Source organism: Gallus gallus, chromosome 2, assembly GCF_016699485.2.
Source record: "Gallus gallus isolate bGalGal1 chromosome 2, bGalGal1.mat.broiler.GRCg7b, whole genome shotgun sequence".
NCBI lineage: Eukaryota > Metazoa > Chordata > Aves > Galliformes > Phasianidae > Gallus > Gallus gallus.
Window position 1 is genome coordinate 106,559,544 of NC_052533.1, and position 22,007 is coordinate 106,581,550.

The 22,007-nt window shown below is 40.5% G+C and overlaps 1 protein-coding gene across 3 annotated transcripts in view; it reads left to right on the forward strand.

Moving 5' to 3' along the window:
- The window catches only part of ASXL3 (additional sex combs like 3, transcriptional regulator), a 133,030-nt gene that overhangs the window by 11,063 nt on the left and 99,960 nt on the right, over window positions 1-22,007 (forward strand). For 2 of the 3 annotated variants that reach the window (XM_040695443.2, XM_040695445.2), the window contains exon 2: window positions 15,205-15,287. In XM_040695443.2, coding sequence (XP_040551377.1) covers window positions 15,205-15,287 — 83 coding nt within the window. Of the gene's footprint in view, window positions 1-13,355; window positions 13,420-15,204; window positions 15,288-22,007 lie in introns of all 3 variants that reach the window. The other variant, XM_040695444.2, reaches the window with a different exon arrangement.

Genomic DNA, 22,007 nt, shown 5'->3' on the forward strand with positions numbered 1-22,007 from the left:
GTGTAGAATTTCTTCCTAATGTCTAATTTAAGTCTACTCTCTTTTAGTTTAAAACCATTCTCCCTTGTCCTATCACTACATGCCCTTTTCAAAAGTCTTTCCCTGTCTTCCCTATAAGTTCCCCTATAAATACTGGAAGGCCACTATAAAGCCCAGTGTACAGTTGGCCTTCTGGTCCGTAAGCACACGTTGCTGGCTCTTGTTCAGGTTTTCCATCCACCAGAGCCCCCAGGTGCTTCTCCTCAGGGCTGCTCTCAATCCATTCTCTGCTCAGCTTCTATTTGTGCTTGGGATTGAACTTCATGAGGATTTCATGGGCCCACCTCTGAAGCCTGTTGAAGTTCCTCTGGTTCGCATCCTAGCCTTACAGCATGTTGACCACACCACACCACACAGCTTGGTGTACTTGGCAAATTTGCTGAAGGTGCGTTCAATCCCACTGTCCATATTGCTGACAAAGACATTACATGGCACCAGTCCCAGCACTGACCCCCTGAGAAAGGCCTGTAATTGCTGGTACCTACTTGGATGTCAAGCCACTGACTGCAACTCTGTGAGTGTGACCTAAAAGAAAACTAAAACCACCTTCCCCCCCTCCACTACCTTTACCTCCTCGCCTGGGGCAGTGCAGGAGAATGGGCCTGCAATCAGTCCATAATGCTTTGTCTCTGCCACTCTGTTTCTCTGGTCCGATATGGGATCATTTCCAAACTGATCCTTCCCACAGACGGCAGCTTTTCAAGCACTGCTTCAGCATTGCAGGGCCCAGCCTTCAGAAGTAGGCTGCTCCAGCACAGGTCTTGACAGGCGGCAGGTCCCTCAGCCCTCCTGTCCCACCGTGGGCTCCTCTCCAGCGGCAGCAGCTCCAGCCCAGGGCTGCTTCTGTGGAGGCTGTCCGTGAAGGAAGCTACAGCCATCAGGCTAGATCCACTGCTGTACCATGGGCTCCTCCACAGGCTGTACATCGAGATCTGCTCCATATGGTGTCCATGGGCTGCAGGGGGACAGCCTGCTCCACCTTGGGCCTCTGTGCAGGCTGCAAGAAACTTCTGCTCTGTGCCTGGAGCACCTCCTGCCCTCCTTCTGCACTGACCTCAGGGTCTGCCTGGCTGTTTCTCTCATGTTTTCTCACTCCTCTCTCCCATCTGCCATTGTGCAGCAGTTTCTTTTTCTTAAATCTGCTCTCCCAGAGGCATAAACAATGTCACTTATGGGCTCAGTGGTGCATCCCATTTGATGGGACTAAATCTACCATTGGGCATTTGCTGGGCTCTGCTCACAGAAGCCACTCCTGCAGCTTCCTGCTACCAAAACCTCGTCGCACAAACTCAATACATGTGAGCAGCTGGAGAGTTTGAATATAGGTCACAGTCCAACAGTAGCCTCTTGAGCAATAGGTGAAGTACTTTTTGCCAGGTATACCAGTAGGTAATATTTCATGGGAAGTCTGAATAAAGATTCCTGTTTTGATGTTGTCCTGGTCCCTCAGATTCCTGATTTAGCTGTCCAAATAGTATATGCTGTGTCAAGTACTAGTTTACAGCTCTGTGAGACTGACTGGGAGAATCAAAGACAGAAGTCTGAATGCCTAGGATATTCAGTCTGCCCATAATGAGCCCCAGTATCCTCTGGGGAAACAGTTAGCAACAGCAAGAAATGGACACAACTTTCAGCTCTGCAGCGCTCTTGGTCCAGTTGTTTGTTTTTTCATCTTGCAAACTAAATTCTTCATGCTAAAATATTGTTTTCTACTGTCAGTGCTCAAAGATCAACCATCTCACTGCTAATCTCCATGTTGCTTTTGGAAGGAGAGTTACCCATCTGAGTGGAACTTGTCAGTGATAACCAACCCTATGTCTTTGGTGCGGAGTGGTATTCATCTTCCTCAGTTAAAGTCTGTTGGTGAATGCTGTGGTTTACAGAGCGTATGATCAGCCCTCAAAGAATCGGTACTGAGAGAAAATAGAATTACTGGTTTAAGCTAGTTAGAACGCTGCAGTTATCCTATGATGAAGGGTCTTTTGTGCTCCTTGTGATAGAGTGTTCCAAGGACTCAGTGAGCTTCACTAAGTGGTTGTGATGTTAAAGCGTTCTTTTTTAGAGTACTAAAAGCACTTAAGAACTATAGTGCTGTGACTTCACAAGGTAAATTTGGAGATTTTTATCAGTCTGACTGTGCAAATTACTGCATGCTGTATACATCCATTACTCATCCATTGCTGATGATTGCTGCTTTTACTAAGTATCTTTCAGTGCGTGTGCTGTGATCAGTCCTTTGCATTAAGTGTTTGATGTTCATTGTGGGTTATTAATTTAGCCTCCAGGTCGCAGCAGCGGTGACACTGAAGAGACTGCTGAACTCATACGGGGCTGTCTGGGGACTTGCCCAATGAAAGAGAACATAAACATGCGAGAAGTAAACGAGTATGTGTTGGTTTGGCTGAAGGTTGCAGGACATAGCACGTGGGATGAGCAATGAGAGGAGTGGGCATAGTTAAAGACATTAAGGACAAAGTCAGTGTTTGAGCAGTCATTTGATCTATTGTGATTTGTGGACTCTTCCAGCTGTCTGTGAACCTTGGGGTTGAAATCTACAACAGCAGGAGGTGAAGAAACTAGGAAAAAAAATTAAATTTTGAAATAATAGAATCAAAGCATCTGATCAGGGTTATTTTGTATGGATTTGGAAGGTGGACCAGAAGAGTATTGTCTTGTCTTTTAGTCTGCTTAAAATACGAAACAAAAACTTCAGCATTTTCTGTAGATTAATTTCTAACAAAAGAGGTGATACGTTGCAGTAGAGAACACTTCTGTTTCCATTTGTCTGTGGGGTTATCTGCCATGCTTGGAGATGATGTGTCAAACAATCCAAAACATACTCAACTTGCTATGATTTCTGAAATCTTCAACACTCTGTTAATTACATATATATATATATATATATATAATGCATATATACACACACAGCTAAATATTTTATAAATCTAGTATCTAGATGTGTGTATTTCCTTTAGTGAGGATAAACTTGGTTTCTACAGTATACTCAGTATATTAGTGTCTGTGCTGCAGGAGAATGATTCAAGCTGTTTAAAGTAATGTTGCAGTAAAATAATGTTCCTATTTTCATTCTGAGCCAGAACTGCAAAAGAGGCTGCTGAGATCGTGGAGGCTGATATACACACACAACAGTTGGGAAATTCTTCTGAAAGAGCTGCAAAGAGATTGAGAGGTGTCTTTTTCTATTTAATATAATCACTGCACCTGTTTGCTGTTATCAACAGTCTGAGAGCTGTTATGGCAAGAAGTTTCATGTGTTAGTTAAAGTGTTGTTAAATGTTGGAATTAATTTTAGTGAACAATTTCAGAGTGGCAGAAGAGGGATCTGGGGAAAGCATTCTGAGGATTAATGTTCTGAAATAAATGATTTTTATTTAAAAGCTGCAAACATACATAATAATAGTTATAATGCTTGTTGCTTTTAGTACTCGCATACATTTTCTGGGATTAGTAGAAGAAAATGAAACTGAGTTTATGTTTGCTGGTATGTCATGGTAAAAAGGGAGTGTGCCTTTGTAATGCTGATGTACTCCGATGGTTGCGCTGCTTTGGGAAACAGTGAAGAAGAGAAGGGACTATTCTTTTACCAATGAGGAGTAGTAAATACAAAGGAGAAGAAAAAAAAACCTCTATGACAGAAAGTGAAGGAAACAGAAAAGAAATACTTTCAAGTCCTATGATAAAACTACATTCTATTTATTTATTTGTTTTGCAACCATTTCATGTAATGAGGTAACCCACTGAAGTCCCCACACCTTCACCTTTCAAGTTTGGTTGCTTCTCAAATCTTAAGGTTGGAAATGAAAAAATAAGATGATGTCTTCTCTCATCTGTAAAAGATATAACCTTTGTCTTGGAAATGAATTACTGTGTTTTTATTATGTTGCATTCCTTCTAGAACAATTTGCAGCGTGGGCTATCTCAGCCAGAGTATTATTGTTGAAAGTATAAGTAATCGCTATGAAATAATTGAAAAGACCAGTTTGTCTTCTGCAATATTCTGTCATCTGTTTGGTAATAAGATTTTTCAGAATAAGTCTCAAATGATCTTGTGCAGGTTATTTCTAGACCTGCAGAAAATGCATATACCCTGGAATCTTTTGTGTCCAGAAGTCTGTCTGATGCAATGCTTGAAGAAGTGACAATTTTCTTGTGGTTCTGAACAATGCAATTTATTTTCGTTTTAACCTTTAAGAACGTAGTGCCTAAATTCTCCGTGTATGCTTTTATCTCTTTGGATGAGATTGCCTGACATAATTAAATAAAGATTGCATTCCTAGATTTGAGCTGTATCTCCTTACCAACTCACACTGGCTCAAAGGCATGGTATGAATTCAGTGGTTACACTGGAAGCCCAATCTGAAGCTATGTAACCTTTGCATAAAACAGTTCTCATTTTTCTGTTGCTTGCCTTTTTTGGGGGGGGAAATTGAAGATTTAGCTCAAACAGGCATGAATATAATCTCAAAATACTAAATCTGAAATGTTGTGTCTAAACCTCACAGACGCAGAAATTCTTTGCCAGCAGCATTCCCTAGGAGCTGATGACAATTAGATACTGCTGCATTTCCTGAGGAGATGTGACTTTGGGAAAACTCAGATCCTCAGATATATGAATGAATGCATATTGATGCTTACAGGAAAGTGTGATAGACTTGCCAAATAGACTTCAGCCATGTTTTGCCCCTTCATGGTTTGTTTTTTTTTTTTTTTTTTTTTTTGAGTGTTTTTTCTTGACAGTTAGCAGTTGAATCTGATTAGCAGACAGTGAAGAGTCCTTGGTAAGAAATAAACTGTGAAGTTAATGACCCTTAAAGATAGATGTTTGCCTTGAACATGGAGCCTAGCTTTAAAAGGTCTGTATGTTTGTATTCCCTTAGAAAATCCTCTGTGGTTGCTCTCTGTTGACCGTTTACCTCCTTGTGATTCCAGTCCTCAGTGCTAGGAGTTGTATGATATATGACTGCCGGTCATTTCCCACTGTAGCCTGCTCAGCTATTGTCCAGCTTGATTTTTGGGAATCTGGGCACGTAGTTTGGTTTAATGCCTTCAAACAGGTTCAGGAGTTGGGAACCTCCACATCTACAGAATGTCCTGAGTGTTTTCAATTTTTTTCCCTTGTGGAGGAAGAGGCATTCTGTATTTTGCTTTGAGATCTGATTACAAACTGTTGTTTTAACAATCGATGTTTTGTCTCCTTGCCTAGGCCAGTTCTGAGGTCACAGTTAATCTTTCTTCTTCATAGACTGGAGGCCCCACTGAATTGGTTTGCCGATGCCGAGTGATTGCTCCTTAGTTCAAATCTGTAAGGGAAATCAGCAATCAGTTGGAAGACAGCTGTACTGATAAGGTTCCATTGATCTTTCTCTCCTGTCCACTCACTATCAATTAGAAGCATCCTTTGCTTTCATGATACTTCTTCCCTGCCTTTGCCTTCCATACCGCTACCCTGTGATATGGCTGGTCTCAATGACGGGGCTGGCCTCAGTTGCTGATTATAATTTATGTGGCTATAATTAACAGCCTGATAAAAATGTCTGAGTCAGTACTTGAGAAGCCTAGATAATGATAATGCTTGTGGTGAGAACTCTTCAATAACTCACTGTATTTGATGCAAACCAGTGGTAAAGGATTGTTGTTTTTAACAGAAAAAAAAAGCATTCATATCAAGGATTAAATTTCACCCAGAGTAGCATGATTTAGCAGTATCCAGAAAATGAGAATTTAAGAAAATACAGAAAATTTGTACTCCATTTTGAGGAAAAATGATCATTTCCTCATTAACAGAACTTCTGCTTATCGTGGTGGTCAGCAGCACAGTATAGTCTGAAACGTTGCTGTCATTTTACAATGTACCAGAAGCGCATGAACAACAAAATATGTATACAGTTTCTCCAAAGTAACGGAGTTTTGAGAGATCGTTAACGTAAGTTTGAGATGGTTGGATTAGTTTAGAAGATCCTGGGGATCTTGTAAATTTGAGGAAAGCTTGAGGAAAGCTGCTCCTTATATCCTAACTTTTATTTACGTATTTGTAAATGAATGCAAACGCAGGTAGAGAGCCATCATGCATTCTTTCTAATCCAACTACCGCGACAATGTTTTTAGGAATAGTTGTTAAATAGTGTATTTTTCAAACCTTTAAACAGATGCTACAAGTATCACTGCAGACCACCACTATGTTCTGCATTAAATGTTACATTTAACAGGACAACTGTGGGTGGACCTGGGTGATGAGATGGGGGAAAGGATTGTGTGGAAGGACTGGTAAGAAGGACTGAACGAGTGACATAAAATGGATATGAGTTAGTGAACCATAGCATATTCTTCTATTTTTGAAAATCTTAGATGAGTAATTGTCAACTGTGCCATCTGTAAGTAATGTGGGCTTCCAAATTTGTGGCAATTAAAACTGCCTAGCATCCCACTCCAGCCCTGTATTTTATTATGTGTACAAGTCAATACTGAAGGCTAATCTCTTATGACATTAATCGCCTCATGAGGAGAGATGGAATAAATCACAGTAGCCCTTCCTCTCTTCACTCATGAAGATAAATGCTATAACATGATGGCTGATCTTTGTTATGACACTAACCATTATATATTTAGCAGAGATAGCAAAATCCCACTGACAGCTAACAAAAGAATTCTCTCTTTACATGTTCTATGAGAAGGCTGTATTTCTTTAGTTCAGAAACATGACTTATCATATCTGCTCTCAGAGCAATTTAAGCAGTAGATCTGGGTTGTGCCAGTGAGCTAAATTCTTTATGTGGTGATGTCATGATTCCAAATAATAAAAACTCATGTGAAATCATTGTGCAGCGCTGGGGGAAGAATGCATGTAATGGACGAGGACTGTTCAGATGCTACTGTTTTGTATTGCCAATGCTGAAGAGAAAGTATAACTCCTATTAAAACAAAACAAAGACAACCAAACAATAAAGAAAACAACAACAGCAGCGAAAAACAGCCCTCCCCACCAACTGAACTGCAGAGCTTTCAGGTTTGTGGAGGTTCGGTTTTCTCTTTTGCTGCCAGTACTTGAACAGGTGGGCTCAGGGAACTGAAAGTGACTGGTTTTTCTTTCTGTAATTGCAAGGGATTTTTTTCCTTTTTTTTTTCTGGCTCTCTCATTTGCTGCATGCCTTTCAGGAATTTCTTTCCATGTTTTCCATGTGTTAGACACAGTCTGGTCTTTCTTTCGGGGATAAAGTTACTAAGAAAGACTCTTAGTCATTTTCTGCATCTCCGCTTACTTATTAATTTGAAGAGAGCAGTGCTGTATATCATTCTGTAAGGGAGAAACAGAGCAAACAGCTGAGTTGTGAAGTTTATGGACTTTCCCTGTGAGGTTAAGAGGATCAATGGCTCTTATATTGTCTTTTCACATAAGCATCAAAACGTGCTGCAGGTTTCACGAGGTAGTTTCTTGCCATTTATCTTATAGAATTAAAATGGAAGTAAAAATGTAACAGTTTTATTTACGCGGTCATTGTCATCAGCCATATTTTATTAGCATGAAGAGAAGTGCTTCTAGGCTGCTTAAATGTATTCACGGTACATCAATGGAGTCAGTGTCAGCTGCAGCATGAAGCGTGTCTTATCTTTTTAGTAGGCGATTTTTACCTGGATAAAATACTTAAAATGGCCAAAGCTGATAGGTAGGAATATTTAGCTGAAGTGCATAGTTAAAATGGTTGATTTGTATTCTGCTATGATTCCAGACTTGTTATTTTTATTTTTCTCCTTTTTTTTTTTTCTTCACCTTCTGGAAATGTTGGATCTGTATCTTTAGGACACTGTCGAACAAGATAAGCTCTGGTAATAAAGCAATGGCAACAAAACCGGCGTAACTGTCACCTCTTGTTAAATCTGCTGCGTTCAGAGAGTAGCCAGTAGGAATTTTATTTCTCACATTAAAAGTAACTCTTACACATTACATTTGCCTGAGGAAATTAAGCAATGAAGGCTTTTAAAACTAGCACATCCACATTTTGTCTATTGATTTTTATGGGAAGTTTTACTCTTCTTATTTTTTTTTTATCTTTCTGTGCTGAACCATTGGTCATGCAGCAGTGCTTTTGTCAGTATGTCCAAAAAAAAAAAAAAAAAAAGATATCAGCATTCAATAAAGCAAACAGTGTATACAGTGTATAGAGAAGTAACTATGGTTGTGGTGATGAGCACGTTCACATTGCTGGTAGTTCTTTCTTCTGTTATCTGTAGCATAAAAGCAGCTGACAGGAAACTCGTATCCATTCCACCCCATTAGTCCCAGTCACCTAAGCATGGCCTCTCTTCATTTTGTACAGGGGGAAGAACCAAAGGGGAATTTTTATCCCTCCTGGAATGAGAAGCATTTCAGGACTGTGGCCTGTTTGATCACTGAACTAGTGTAGATTTCAGTACATTTTGGGGTGATTGAGCTGGTTTTTGCTCCTGGCCCCTTCTCTGGAATAACGATTCATTACTGTAAACAGCTTTGACCCATGTTTTTCAGCTGACTGCACTGATGCTGAAATTGAAACTTCTACACTAATTTTCTAAACTTAATAGATGGAGATTATATCCTACCAGCTGTGGAAGGTTCACAATGCAATTTGTCCTGTCAGTATCTCACAGCTACAATGTGCTGCTGGCTTGCTGCTAAGCACATGCACATTTGGGCTACCTTGGCTGCGTACCTGTGTTTGGTTTTGGGGAGCCCACAGCAGTGAAACATATCTGTATTAACGTGCTAATGCATCAGAATGCAGAGAACATAGGGATGTACTGTGAGAGTGTACTATGGTAAAGAACAAGGAAGAAAGTTTTTTGTTTGTTTGTTTGTTTGTTTTAGTAGGGATGTGGAAAGGTTGCAGGTATTGCCATAGCTCAAAAGGCAAGAGTATCACTGTGTGTGCTGAGAAAGGCTGAGCAGAGAGAGGCAGTGGGGTGCTGTGATATAAAGTAAGAAGAGGTAAGGCTTGCATGGCTAAGCAGAAGTCTTCAGGGGCTGTACTGCACCATCAGAGTTGTGCATTCTGAGAGTTTGAAGGCTTCACTGCTTGGACTGAAATTATTGCTAGTAGTTCTCCTAATAGTAGTGGAACCCATTCTAGGGTAGGAAGTTTGATATGGTGCTCACTGGGATATGTATCTTTGATCCTCATCTCACACCTCTTGTTGATAGAATCCTGCATACTGACTGAGTTCATCCTGTTAGAGTTATGGAGGTGTTCATTGACCTATGCCAACAAATCCTTTAAATGAAAGTTCCTGGTTGCTCAGGCAGACTGATTACATCAGTAGGGAGAGAAATATGAAGGCCTCCTTTTCTTTCATTATATTAGACCAGATTTGTGAGTTGTTAGAGAATGCCAGTTGTTGAGGATTGAAAACTTTACATCCATTTTCTAGTGTGATGGATGAGACTGCTGACGATGCCAAGATGTCTTTGCTGATAGAACTTTGGCTTTTAAAAGTAACAACATGATTATATTTTTAATTTTAAATGATTTGTAATCCAGTTTCTCTTGAATTCAAAATGTCAAGTGTATGGTTTCTTTGGAATTTCCAAAGCAGCATTGCTGCCTTTCTATCAGTTTAAAGTGTGAAGTTGTAAACGGATAAATAAAACCAATAAAAGGGTTCAGAAGTCTCAGAGCAAGCTTCAGACAAGCTGGTCAAAGAAATTGAGTGAAATCATAAAAAAAAAAAAAAAAAGAAAAAGAAAGAAAAAAAAAGCAAATCGTTCAGCTTCTTTCTGTCTCTTTTCTTTCAGTATTTTAGGAGATGATATTGCCTTGTGTATCTGGCAGGTTAGAAAATGTAGGCTATTTCAGACCAACTTGCAAACAATTCTACGTTAGTTCACGCTAAAGGAACTGTGCTAAAATGCTTTTGATTGGAAGAGGGCTGGGGAATATGGATTCAAGGCATGCTTTAACTGTTTGAGCTTTCAATGTCAGTAGCGTTACCTTGGAACCTAAAATAAGTGTGGATTAGTAAGCGAGTACAGAAGTGATGCTAAAGCTTCATTTAATGTATTGCAGCAAATTTAGGTGTTTTCACATGGTTTTCTTGCTCTTTTTACATCTTTATTCCTTTCCTTGCTTGATCTTGCTTTTCTTTCTGATGTAATGAAGTACAAGTTACAAAGACAAATGCATAGAATAGAGCATATCATGAAAGACATCCCTGATGAAGTGCAACTACCTCCGCTCAAATTTTGTAACTTCCTTACAGTAACAGTGCTTGCATAAAGACATAAGGCCTGTGGGGAGAGTTATTACTCCCATTTCAGCTTCTTCTAATATTTTAGTACTTGGAAATTACCCTTTACCTTTCTCTTAATCACCATCAGCAAGAGCTCCGTGAACATCTGTTTGAGAAATGTTAAAATAGCTTGTAGTGTATCTTCCCTTATTATTCCTTCTTTCCTCTTCACATCTTGTATACCCTTTCTCCTCCCAGTCTTTCTGTTTTCTTTTCCTCATCCATCTCTATCCAATTCCTTTCTTCTCTAGCTCTACATCCTACCCGTACCCTCTCCTCTCCTAACCATTTACCCATCTTTCTTCCCACAAAGGGCTTTGAACTTTTACCAGGCTGCCCATAATTCCCCAATGAGTAAAGCCGTTAATCAAAAATGAGTACAAAAGATTTGAGTGGGGCATTTCCCACAATAGAAGTTAGTCCTCCTGTTAACCTCACACAAGCAGCTGAAAAAGACAATGCTGGATTTATCCCAGGATGCTGTTCTTGTACCCTGTTTGGAACTCCATCTTTCAATTCATTAACTTAGGAATGGGTGTCTAGAAAAGATGATGCATATTCTGCTTAGTAGAAGGAAAGATATTCTTCTGTTCTTCTCTTTTTAGGCAGTAAAGAATGTCTGTTGTGCAGTTTAGCCTTACTTGTATTATAGCTGCTGAGTGGGAGCTCTGGCAATAACTGTACTATTCCTTTTTCTCCTCCTGAATTATTTAAATAACGTTCTAAAGAGAACTGCTCCAGTTTGTGCGTAGTGGTTCAGCATATTGTTGGACTAAGCAGATGTGATAAAATGATTCTGAGTTTTGTCAGCAGTCTGACCTTCAGAGCCCTGCGGGCAGCTTGCAGAAAAAGGCTTGGCTCAGGCTCACTTACTGTACTTGACGATCAGCATCACCAAGACCACTGGACCAAGCTGCTGCTATTGGACCACAGCACAGTTTCAGTCTACACTAGGTTTGTCTTTAGAAGCATCGTTTTATATCAACGTCATAACTCCTAGATGCAGGAGTAATGGCTGCTTCTCTGGCAAAGCTTCTTACTTTTTGCAGGACAATGTGAGTGGCAAGCTTTACTTTCTAGTTTTCCTTTCTTCATGCTGTTCCTCTGCTTGTGTTCCCTCTAGTGGCGGAGTTGCAAATGGTTGAGCAGATCTAATTCAAGCTGCTATGCTTACAAAATAAACTAGCCATTCTGTCCATTTCATAGGTTAGCTGAGCATACAGGATTTGCCTCTTATTCAGAGCTCAGAATTTTGAGAGACTGCTTCAGAGTCCTCTTGTTACCAGTACACTGGGAAGTGTCTTTTCTCTCTCTGACATTTTTTGAGCAGCATAGACGTACATGAGATAGATGCCCTGCTGAGAAAGGGAATTTGGATTTCTTCTCATAATATGTAACTGACAAGACTTTTCAGCTGGAACCAGGAAGGTGTGCATTCATGGCATTCATGCAGTTGTTTAATATTGCTGAAGTTGTGCATTGGTATGTGCAGGTGAGACAGTTTGTGAGGTTGCTACCATTTGCAGGGAGGTCTGATTTCTTCTGCTAGTGCTTCGTAGGGTCTAAGTTGCCTTCTCTTTGAGGCATTAACCAGAGTTGGAATGAACACCAAGAATGTGTTCAGTGCAATGTCTCCTTCTGTTCTCTTCTAGGCTATCCTGATGGGTATCAAATCATTTGTCCCAGTTATTTAGTGGCTGTCCCTTTTTAAGGCTGTAGTTGAATGGCAGGAATAAATAGAGCATATTTGATCCTCGGTGTTAGAGACTGCAGTCAGTGCAAACCATTCTTCCACCACTGTCCTTTGCAGCAAAACACATCCAAACAATCATAGTTTTCATGGCAGTCCTTTGGCTTATTTTAATTCCAGCATTATTAGTCACTGCCCATACGCTGTACGAGTGTTGGTGGATGGAGTGGGAGGAAGGAGAAAGATACTTGAAACGTATAAAGGCTTCCTCCTCCAATGTGCATTAGTTTGTCTGACCCAGCAGTCTATGACTCAAGAATGCTACTGCATTTTAGTAGCTCATTTGCCTTAAGGGACAGTTAGTAATTCAATTTGAATTTCTGATATTATTTTTAAAAGTCTAGAAATGCAAAAGGGATTGTGAGCTTTTAGTGATGTTAATGGTGAGGTATGGAAGCAAGAGACACTCATGCAATTATCGGTTCAGTGTATTCATTAGCTCAGACTCCTAAATAATACTCCATTGCTATTTTTCATAACTAGGGGGAAGAAAACATTGGGGTTGTCATTAAAATGTTTTTTCAAGTAATTATTATTTTTTTCACTGTGAGAAATGGCTAGACTAAGTTACAAGTGGAGAGTACAAGATGGAAGGGGGTAGAAAAAGGCATCCTAGCAAAGGTTCTCTGTTAAATTAATCTTTGTTCTGATAAAGAAAACTTAATCAAGTGCATGAGAAATGGTTTTCAAATTAAATAGTGTCTGAATTGGAGAATTTATGCTTTTCAGTTAGGATATGAACAGTTCTTTAAATAACAGGCCTCTGTTTAAAGGGTTAGATGACGAGAATTAAATTCATAGGGTGTATGAACTGCAGCCCATGCGACATGTCCAGCAGTAAAATAAGTCCACACAATGGGCAATTGTTTGCTCTGGCACGTTCAGCCTGTCTAACATACTCCGTGTCTCAGTTTGTCATTGTACCCTGAATGTGTTCTCTTCATACTGTGGCATTTGAAATCTGCCCTGTGGGTTTGGTTAAACTTTCTGTAGTAGTGTTATGCATCCTGCTTGTTGGTTTCATTGTTGTTCGGTGAAGATGATCTTCCATATCCCTCTGTCTGGCCATTGTTTCTACAACCAGTTCAGTGCAGCTTCCTCAGCACAAACTGCTCTCCCTTCTCCATTGTCCAGAACTGGGGACTGCTGATGTTTGCGTAGTCTTATTGTTTCCTTCCTGTTACTGTCAAACACACGTGGTAATACTTGGCTCTTTGACTGACTCTACAGTGTAGGATGTGATGTTGTAGAGAAGGGGACAGGGCTACCCAAATTTTCTCACTTGCAGGGAGGAGCTGCCCAGGTGTGCTGAGGGGCCTGTACTCAGGAAGAGAAACAGGGAATCCTCCACAGTGAGTAACCCCGCTTTCAAGTGCAAACAGTTTCCTTCATAGCTGTGTCCAGTACAGTGTAGTTTTCCTCTTCTGTTCTTTCCAGTTTGCCCTCTGGAATGTTCCCAGTTCAGTTCCGTTCCCTTATTTTCCTTGTGTTTTGGTGTATTCTCATTTGACTTTGTCCCTTTTCTTTGTTGACTTTTCAAAGGTCAAACTTTCAGTTTTTTCCTATATGTAAATCTCTTCTCATCCTCATCTTAATCTTTAGTGTCATTTTTCCAGTGTGCTTCATGGTTCTGTCCATAATATGCCATACCATTTCTCTTGCACTGCTGTACAGTGGTCCTTTTCTCTGTGCAGTTCTTTCTGTGCTTACTCATTGTCATACTCTTTCCTATTCACTCTTCTTTCTCCTTTCAAATCACCTTTTGGTTTTCCTTTCCTGACAGGTCCCTTTTGAATCTTGCCTATTGATGTACACGAGATAAGCTCAGTTCAGCTCCCAGACCTTTTCTAGTGCAGTCCTCACTTCTGCATTTTTCTTTGTGGAGCTGAAAGATAAAGGATAAGAAGCACATCTGCAGCAAAAGAACCAGAGGATTTGGTAAACTGTGTTTTGGATGAGAAAGGGGAGAACAGGCAGCAAGCTAGAGTTATAAAATGATGGCAGAGGGCAGTGATGGTCAATTGGTAGAGAGCAGAGAGGTTTGGCTTCGTATGAGCTGTTTGAATTACAGCCCTGGTTGGCTCCCTTCGCAAATCACTGACTAGTGTGATATGATTTGATGGTGGCTCCAGTTTCTAGTGGGCAGGTATCCATACAGTAGTAGCAACTTGCACAATTGCTTTTGTTTGTTAACTACTAGAGAGAAGCTCAGGATCAGGAGAGACTGGAAACTGAACTGGTGTCTTGTTTACCCATGGTAGAAATGCAGGTTCTGGCTGAGATAACGTTGGTGAGATGCTCTGGGAAGCTTTCGTTGCTGTTGCTGCACCTTTTACTGTTGACTGAAAGGTTTCCTTTTCCAGGGCTGTCAGTTTGGCACTTCACCTCAGCAGAAGAGTGGCTGTTTGTTTAACAGCTTAAAAATGATTGGGACAAAAGGAAGTGGGGAACCAGAAAATTCTGTACAAAATGATTGTATGTGAAAAGAGGAATGAGTTACTTTGGGCTTGATTGGAAAAGGCAAAGGAGTGGAAAACTGAGTTGAACTGGAAAAATACACGGCTCTCTGTCATGTAGCATCTTGTGCGCTGTGATTGTTCTGACTACTTCATTTTTCACTGTTTTTAGAAACAAAGAACATTTTACCCTAGCTGAGTCAAAGCTTTTTTTCTTTTTTTTTTGTTTCTGAGGTCACATTAAACCTGAGCGTCAAATATTCAGATGGCCTCAGATAGTTCTAAAGTAACTTAAAAAAAAAAAAAAAAAAAAAAGGAGAGGAGAGGAGAAGGGGAACATGTCCCGTTGTTTCTTGCTTTTTGTTTTATTCTCCCTTCTCCTTGAAAGAAATTCTGTTGCTCTGTGATCAAATTAGTTGCATATTTCAACTCTTCACCTGGAACCTGGTAAGAATTTTTCCCAGGCAATATGGCAGATGAGACATACAAGCAGCAAGTAACCCTGAGTCTTGCTGCAGTTTCCTGGACTGTATCTGGCCTTCCGACAGGCAAAGGACTCCGATCTCAAGACTAGCATTCCCTGCCTTTCACAAATGACTGGATAAAAACTGCATGGTTTATAACCTTACAGATCTGCAGGACAGCTGTCATGTCACTTATATATTTATTATTTATTTTCAGGCATTGGAAAAGTATCCCAACTCACCAATGACCGCAAAACAAATACTGGAAGTCATTCAGAAAGAAGGGCTAAAAGAAACGAGGTCAGTGTTATACGTTCTGTATTTTTACTGTCTCTATGAAAACTGTCTATGAATGGTTCACAAAACACAATGTGCTCGTTAATGGCTGAATTAATTTCCAGTACCAAGGTGGGAAATACAGATGGTGGGTTTTGTTTCTTACTTAGTCCAAAGCTTTTAAAATAAGTGGCTGGCTTAACTGTGTACCTGTCTAATGGCCTCTGTAGACCAGTTCCAGTCTAGTGGCTTTTTCAGAAAGACAGTGGAATCTGATCAGAAAGACCAGTGTTGCTGCCTACTTTTGCTTAAAGCCCTAAGCTTGGCACCACCATTGTGCATGAAGAAAAAAATGTAAGGTGGAGTTTGCAACATTCTTTCTCTCATTTAGGTTTGTGATCCGGCTCTTAAGTTCCTCTTATGACATGCTGGTATTGTCTTATGGCAACAAGGAATGTGAATAGAAGGAGAGGAATATTTGGATGCTGAGAACTGTTTGGATGCAGAGGTTGGATCTTGAGTTGCTCAGTAGGGGAGCGTACTTTGGATGTAGATTTCAGCTATAACCATTAAGCTGTTAGCGGTTAGGTGGGTTATCCAAAGCCTGTGGAACTCAGGAGTGGCCTTTCATTGCCTCCAGTATGTTTTGAATCAGGTAAGTATTATTTGCTTCAGATGGGCATACCCCTTTCCTTTTCCTCAAAGGTGATCTAGGTCTTCTAGTGACCCACGAGTGGAAAGTGGGGCAAGAAATAAAATAAGGAAAAACTGCTTGGTGATGGTCTTCCACACAATGCAGTTTCCTGTCCTCCAAATGATACAGGAAAATTTTTCTGTTCTAAAAAATAATTTTTAATCATTACATGTTGCTGTCTCAAAGCAAAAGGTGACATTTGCTTTTATTTTAATTACATTATTTTATTATGGCACCTAAAATCTGGGAAAAGGGAACTTCAAAGGCTTAGTAGATTCTTAGTAATGCATTATGTCCATTACTTCTGACTTTTTATTTTTTGAACGAGACTTAACAATGGGATATATTTTTACTGAATTTCATTGTTGTTCCTAAGAAACAGGATACACAGAGTGGTCATTTGCAGAGCATAACCATGTACTGCTTTCTTTATATCATCATAACATGCTTATGATATCTGTATGTTGGTGAAAGTGCCAAAGAGATGGTGTGCAAGTTGATTTTCCTCCTTTTTACGGATATAAAATGTGTTAGCTCTTGCCAAGAAGTTTCTTGAAGTATATTTGGCAATACCAAGGAGACAAGGGAATGGCAGCTTTTGAAAATGAATGTCCAGACATGTGTTATGCCGCAACGATTTGCATACAAAAAAAAAAAAATCTGTTTTTATAAAGATACTGTTTCTCACAGCAGTGAAGAGATTGCTTTCTTCTTACTTCCTGTGATATGAGACAACTGTATGGGAGCAGCTTGCATGCCTGATAATAGTATTTCTTTGTGATTTTAAGAATTCTTGTTTCCCTAGACAGTGTGTAAATAAAATTTTGTATGCAAAACCTATGGGAGGCAGTGAAGGCATTTTTTATATGTTTTAAATATAGAAAATGTACAATTGCTGCCGAATAAATAATAGGATAAAGATTCCTTTAAAGAGCTTCAAAACCAGATCTTCTCTTTCATTATCTAAGTATTTTAGTAACTGAGGATTGCAGGCAAACAGGAAGGAAATTGAAGTTCATACTGGCCTGATTTTTATTCATGGTATATGCAGGTATATGTGAATATACAGTTCATTGCAGGCAATGAGTATGTAGATAAGTGAAAAAGGATACAATTCAACATTTTTAATACAATGTGTGAAAAATTGTATGAAGTAGCACACTAGGTCATTCTGCATTTATTAGTGTAAAAAATCTAAATTGTGCAAGTGTAATAAACAAAGATATTGATTCTTTATTTTTAATTGTTAAAGTGCTTAGTTTCTCATTTAGCTTCTGATTTTATTCAATAGTTGTGTTTCTGTAACATTTTAATATTAGTTAAGCGCAAACTTGCACAGTTGTCTGGATGCCTATCTCTTAATAAGGACTGATGAGGTATTCATACACGTATTTGTTTATTGAGCCTTTGTACCTATGTAAAATTCTGCTTTCACAGTCCTTAAGTCTAAACTCCCCCATTTACTTCATCAAGCTCTGCAGTTTCTTTCAGTATATTTCTACTAGCATGGTACCTTTGTCATTACTGAAGGTGATCCTTCTCGGTCTGTAAGCTGCAGCCAGCTAAGACGACTGAAAAATGTAGATTCTATGATATGCAGTCATGTAGTCATAAGCCTTAGACTGGAGCTAGCACATTTTATTCTGTAACGATTTGTGTATTTTTCCAAGTCTGGACTTATGCCAGCATTATGTTACTACATTAATATACTGTACTAATTCCTTTATACTGATTATCTTTGTCAGTAGAACCTTGGCAATCCTAAATGAAGTTCTTCAAAAATTCTTGTTTCTGCTGTTCCATTTATAGATGAATGAGATTAGTTGGCTTAGTCATTTTTCAAATATATTGCAGCAGTAATTAATCTAAAGCTTTTTGCTGTGGTTGTAAAGCTGAATGAATAACATATGAATTTCAGCAATTTCATTGTAGTCATTACATGTAATCTTTAAAAATACACCATCAGACTCTTCAGGCTTTTCTTTTGTTTGTTTGCAATAAAGACATCCGAGTTCTACATTTGTAATTTACTACTGACATTGTTAAATATAATAGGAGGAAAATTTCAAAGTTGCAAAGCAGATATAAGTTAGAAATTAAAATCAAAAGCTGCTAATGTAATGTGAGAGGTTATACACTTACCTAGGTTCACATATCTTGGGGGATGTATGGCTCAGTTTTGCTTTTTAATATCTTCCTTCCTGCTGTGATAGTCGGTTGCCAAATGGTCAGCTGGCAGGCAGTTCTTTTGCTACCTAAAAGTATTAAGAACTTGTACGGTAAACCTTTTGGAGATGTAGAAATACATGGTGTTCTTGGGGCGAAGTGGAGGCAAGTGAGAAATATTTATGAACACACGTTCACCTATTGGTTGCCTCCCAGACAACAAATCTAGCCATGGTTTCCAGTAGGCAGAAAGCTCATGCCAAAAAGAATGTTGTGACCCAGAGTTCCTGTCCAAAAATGTGACTGTTCAGATCTTCATCTGCAGGGAGTGCATGAGCCTTTTGCTACTGGTGAAGGGCAGCAGTGATACCACGTGAAGTGTGAGCAGGTGGAAGATCTGCTCAGAATGAGGCAGAGCTCAAGGAGGAGGGGGAGAGGTTAAGGAGCATCAGGGAGTGTGAGCAAGAGGTAGACTGGTAGAGTAACTCCTTGCTGCACCTGCAAGAAAGGCACTTGGGTGATTTATCCCAAACAGTGGTGGACCCCTGCCCTGTCACTGTAGGTCAGAGAGAAGGGGCCTAAAAGATGAGGAGGAGTGGAAGCAGGTCCCAGTTTGGCATTGCATGGAGACCCCCTCCCTATCTACCTCTCTTCACCAGGTATTCCTCCGTGATAGGTTTAAGGCTGTGCAACTTAAGGGAGAGTAAGTGAGGATCATAGAATCACAGAATAGCTTGGGTTGAAAGGGACCCCAAGGATCATCAAGTTCCTACCCCCTGCCACAGGCAAAGCCACCAACCTCCAGATCTGGTGCTAGACCAAGTTGCTCAGGGCTCCATCCAACCTGGTCTCGAATGCCTCCAGCAAAGGAGCATCCTCCAGCAAAGGAGCATCCTCAGCCTCTCTGGGCAGCCTGTTCCAGCACCTCACCGCTCTGTGAAGAACTTCTCCCTGATATCCAATCTAAACCTTCCCTCCTTGAGATTAAAACCATTCTTCCTTGTCCTATCACTATCAGTAAAAAGTCAATTCCTCACCCTTTTATAGTTCTCTTCGAAATACTGGAAGACTGCAGTGAGGTCTCCTTGCAGCCTTCTTTTTTCCAGGCTGGACAAACCAAGCTCCCTCAGCCTGTTTCCACAGGGGGGATGCTCTAGCCCTCTGATCATCTTTGTGGCCCTCCTGTGGACCCTCTCCAACAGTTCCACATCTTTCCTGTATTGTGGCCCCCAGACCTGGACAAAGTACTCCAGATGAGGCCTCATGGGGGCAGAGAAGAGAGGGATAGTCACCTCCCTGTCTCTGCAGGTCACCCGTCTTCTGATGGAACCCAGGATATCATTTGCTTTCCAAGCTGCAAGAGCACACTGCTGGCTCGTGTTCAGTTTTTCATCCACCAGGACTCGCAGATCCTTCTCTGCAGGGTTACTCTCAAGGAGTTCTTCTCCCAGTCTGTATACATACCTGGGATTACTCTGACCCAAGAGCACAACCTTGCACTTTGCTATGCTGAGGTCCCAGAAGTTTGGAGGCTTGCCAGTGTGACTCCCATCTATGAGAAAGATTGTAAAGAGTATCTGGTATCTACAGGCCTGTCAGCCTGACTTCGGTGCCAGGGAAGGTTATGGATCAGGTCATCTTGAGTGAAATCACGTGGCATGTGCGGAAAAACTGGGAGATCAGGCCCAGCCAGCATGGGATCACAAAAGACAGACAGGTCCTATTTGACCAACCTTATCTTCTTCTATGATCAAGTGACCCACCTGGTGGATGAGGGAAAGGATGTTGTCATAGTCTACCTAGACCTCAAAAAAGCCTTTGACACTGAATTCCACAGCATTCTTCTGGAGAAGCTGGCAGCCCATGCCTTGGACAGGTACGCTCTTTGTTGGGTAAAGAGCTGGCTGGATCACCAGGCCCAGAGAGTGGTGATGAATGGAATAAAATCCAACTGGTGGCCAGTCACAAATAGTGTTCCCCAGGGGTCAGTATTGAAGCCTGTCCATTATCTTTATTGATGGCTTGTATGAGGGAATTGAGTGCACCCTCAGTAAGTTTGCAGATGACACCCAGCTGGGGATGAAGTGTCGATCTGCTTTAGGGAATGAAGGCCCTTCAGAGGGATCTGGACAGGCTGGATAGCTAGGCTGAGGCCAGTGGGATGAAGTTCAACAAGACCAAGTGGCAGGTCCTGCACTTTGACCCCAGCAATCCCAAGCAATGCTACAGCCTTGGGGCAGAGTGGCTGGAAGAATGCGTGGAGAAAATGGATGTTAGTTGATGCTCAACTCAGTGTGCTCAGGTAGCCAAGAATGCCAATGGCATCCTGGCTTTTATCAGAAATAGTGTTGCCAACAGAAGCAAGGAGGTGATCATCCCCCTGTACTTTGGGCCTGTTGAGGCTCTTGAGTACTGTGTTCAGTCTTGGGCCCTTCACTACAAGGAAGACATTGAGGCCCTGGAGCATGTCGAGAGAAGGGCAACAAAGCTGCTGAGGAAACTGGAACACAAGTCTTATGATGAGTAGTTGAGGGAACTGGGATTATTCAATCTGGAGAAGAGAGAAGGCTCAAAGGAGATCATATAGCTCTCTATAACTACCTGAAGGGAGGTTGTGGCAAGGTGGGGGTCAGCCTCTTCTCCCATATAATTGGCAATAGGATGAGAGGGAATGGCCTCAAGTTGTGCCAGGGGAGATTCGGGTTTTATATTAGGAAAAATTTCTTCCCTGAAAGAGTGGTCAGGTGCTGGAACAGGCTGCCCAGGGAGGTGGTTGAATTCATTTCTGGAGGTGTTCAGGAAACCATTTAGATTTGGTACCGAGGGACATGGTTTAGTAGGGAAATATTGATGATAGATGGACAGTTGAACTAGGTGATCTTGGAGGTCTTTTCCATCCTTGGTGATTCTGTGATCAACTCTAACCTCAGTGTTCCTCTTCTGCAGTTCTGTGACCTTGATGATGATTCTCTGTCTTGAGAATTTTTGATGTTACTGGATAGGTTTAGAATTCTTCCTTTGTCCTAATAAATTGTTTTCAGGTTTTCTGCATAGGTTTTTCTCAAATTTATTAAGGTTGCTTTATTGTGTAGTCTTGCATTTAGCATGCTTGCATCCCTTTCAAGCTTAGCATTGCTTGTGTATTGGAACTTGTTTCCTTTTGTAGCATTAGCTTTTCTCTCCTTTGCTTATGGAAGTCCCATGAGAAACAATGCCAAAAAGCTTACTGGATTTGAGGTAAAGGATACCCTCTCTGCTTCTCTATCTACAGTCTGGTACTGTGTCAGAAAGGATATTCCTCCCAGATTTGAAGTAATTTATTCTTGACAGATATATGTATTGCTCAATTTCTTATCTGATGAATACTCCCAGATTATTTTTATTCCATATTTGGGAAAATTGGGATTAAATTGTTGTCTCTAATTCCCTACCCCATCTTTTTTCCAATTTTTAAAGCTAGTCACTAAATGTTTTCCAGTCTTTTGGAATCACTGCTGCCTCTTAGAATTTCTCAAAAATAGCTATTAATAATTCTGAGGATGATCAAGCCGGTTCTCAGTACCTTACAGTGAATTTAAACAGACTTAACAACATTGAACATTTTTGTTATTTAATCCACATTTTTTTTCTGTTTGGTATTGGTTTTCTTAGGCGTTTAAGCATGAAATCTTTCTAATTATGTGCCAACAAAGAAAAGACACTGATGCTCCTATGTTTCAGGGATAAGTGTATGATGTCGCTCTCTTCACTGAAGAGCAAGCCAGTCCTGTTGATTTTTGCACTTACAGAAATGTCCTTTTGCCTCATGAGTGGAAAAGGGTTTTGCAAGAGGTCTCACACATCAGTTCTCTGAGTTGCCTGAAGTTTAATTTTTTGAACCTCAT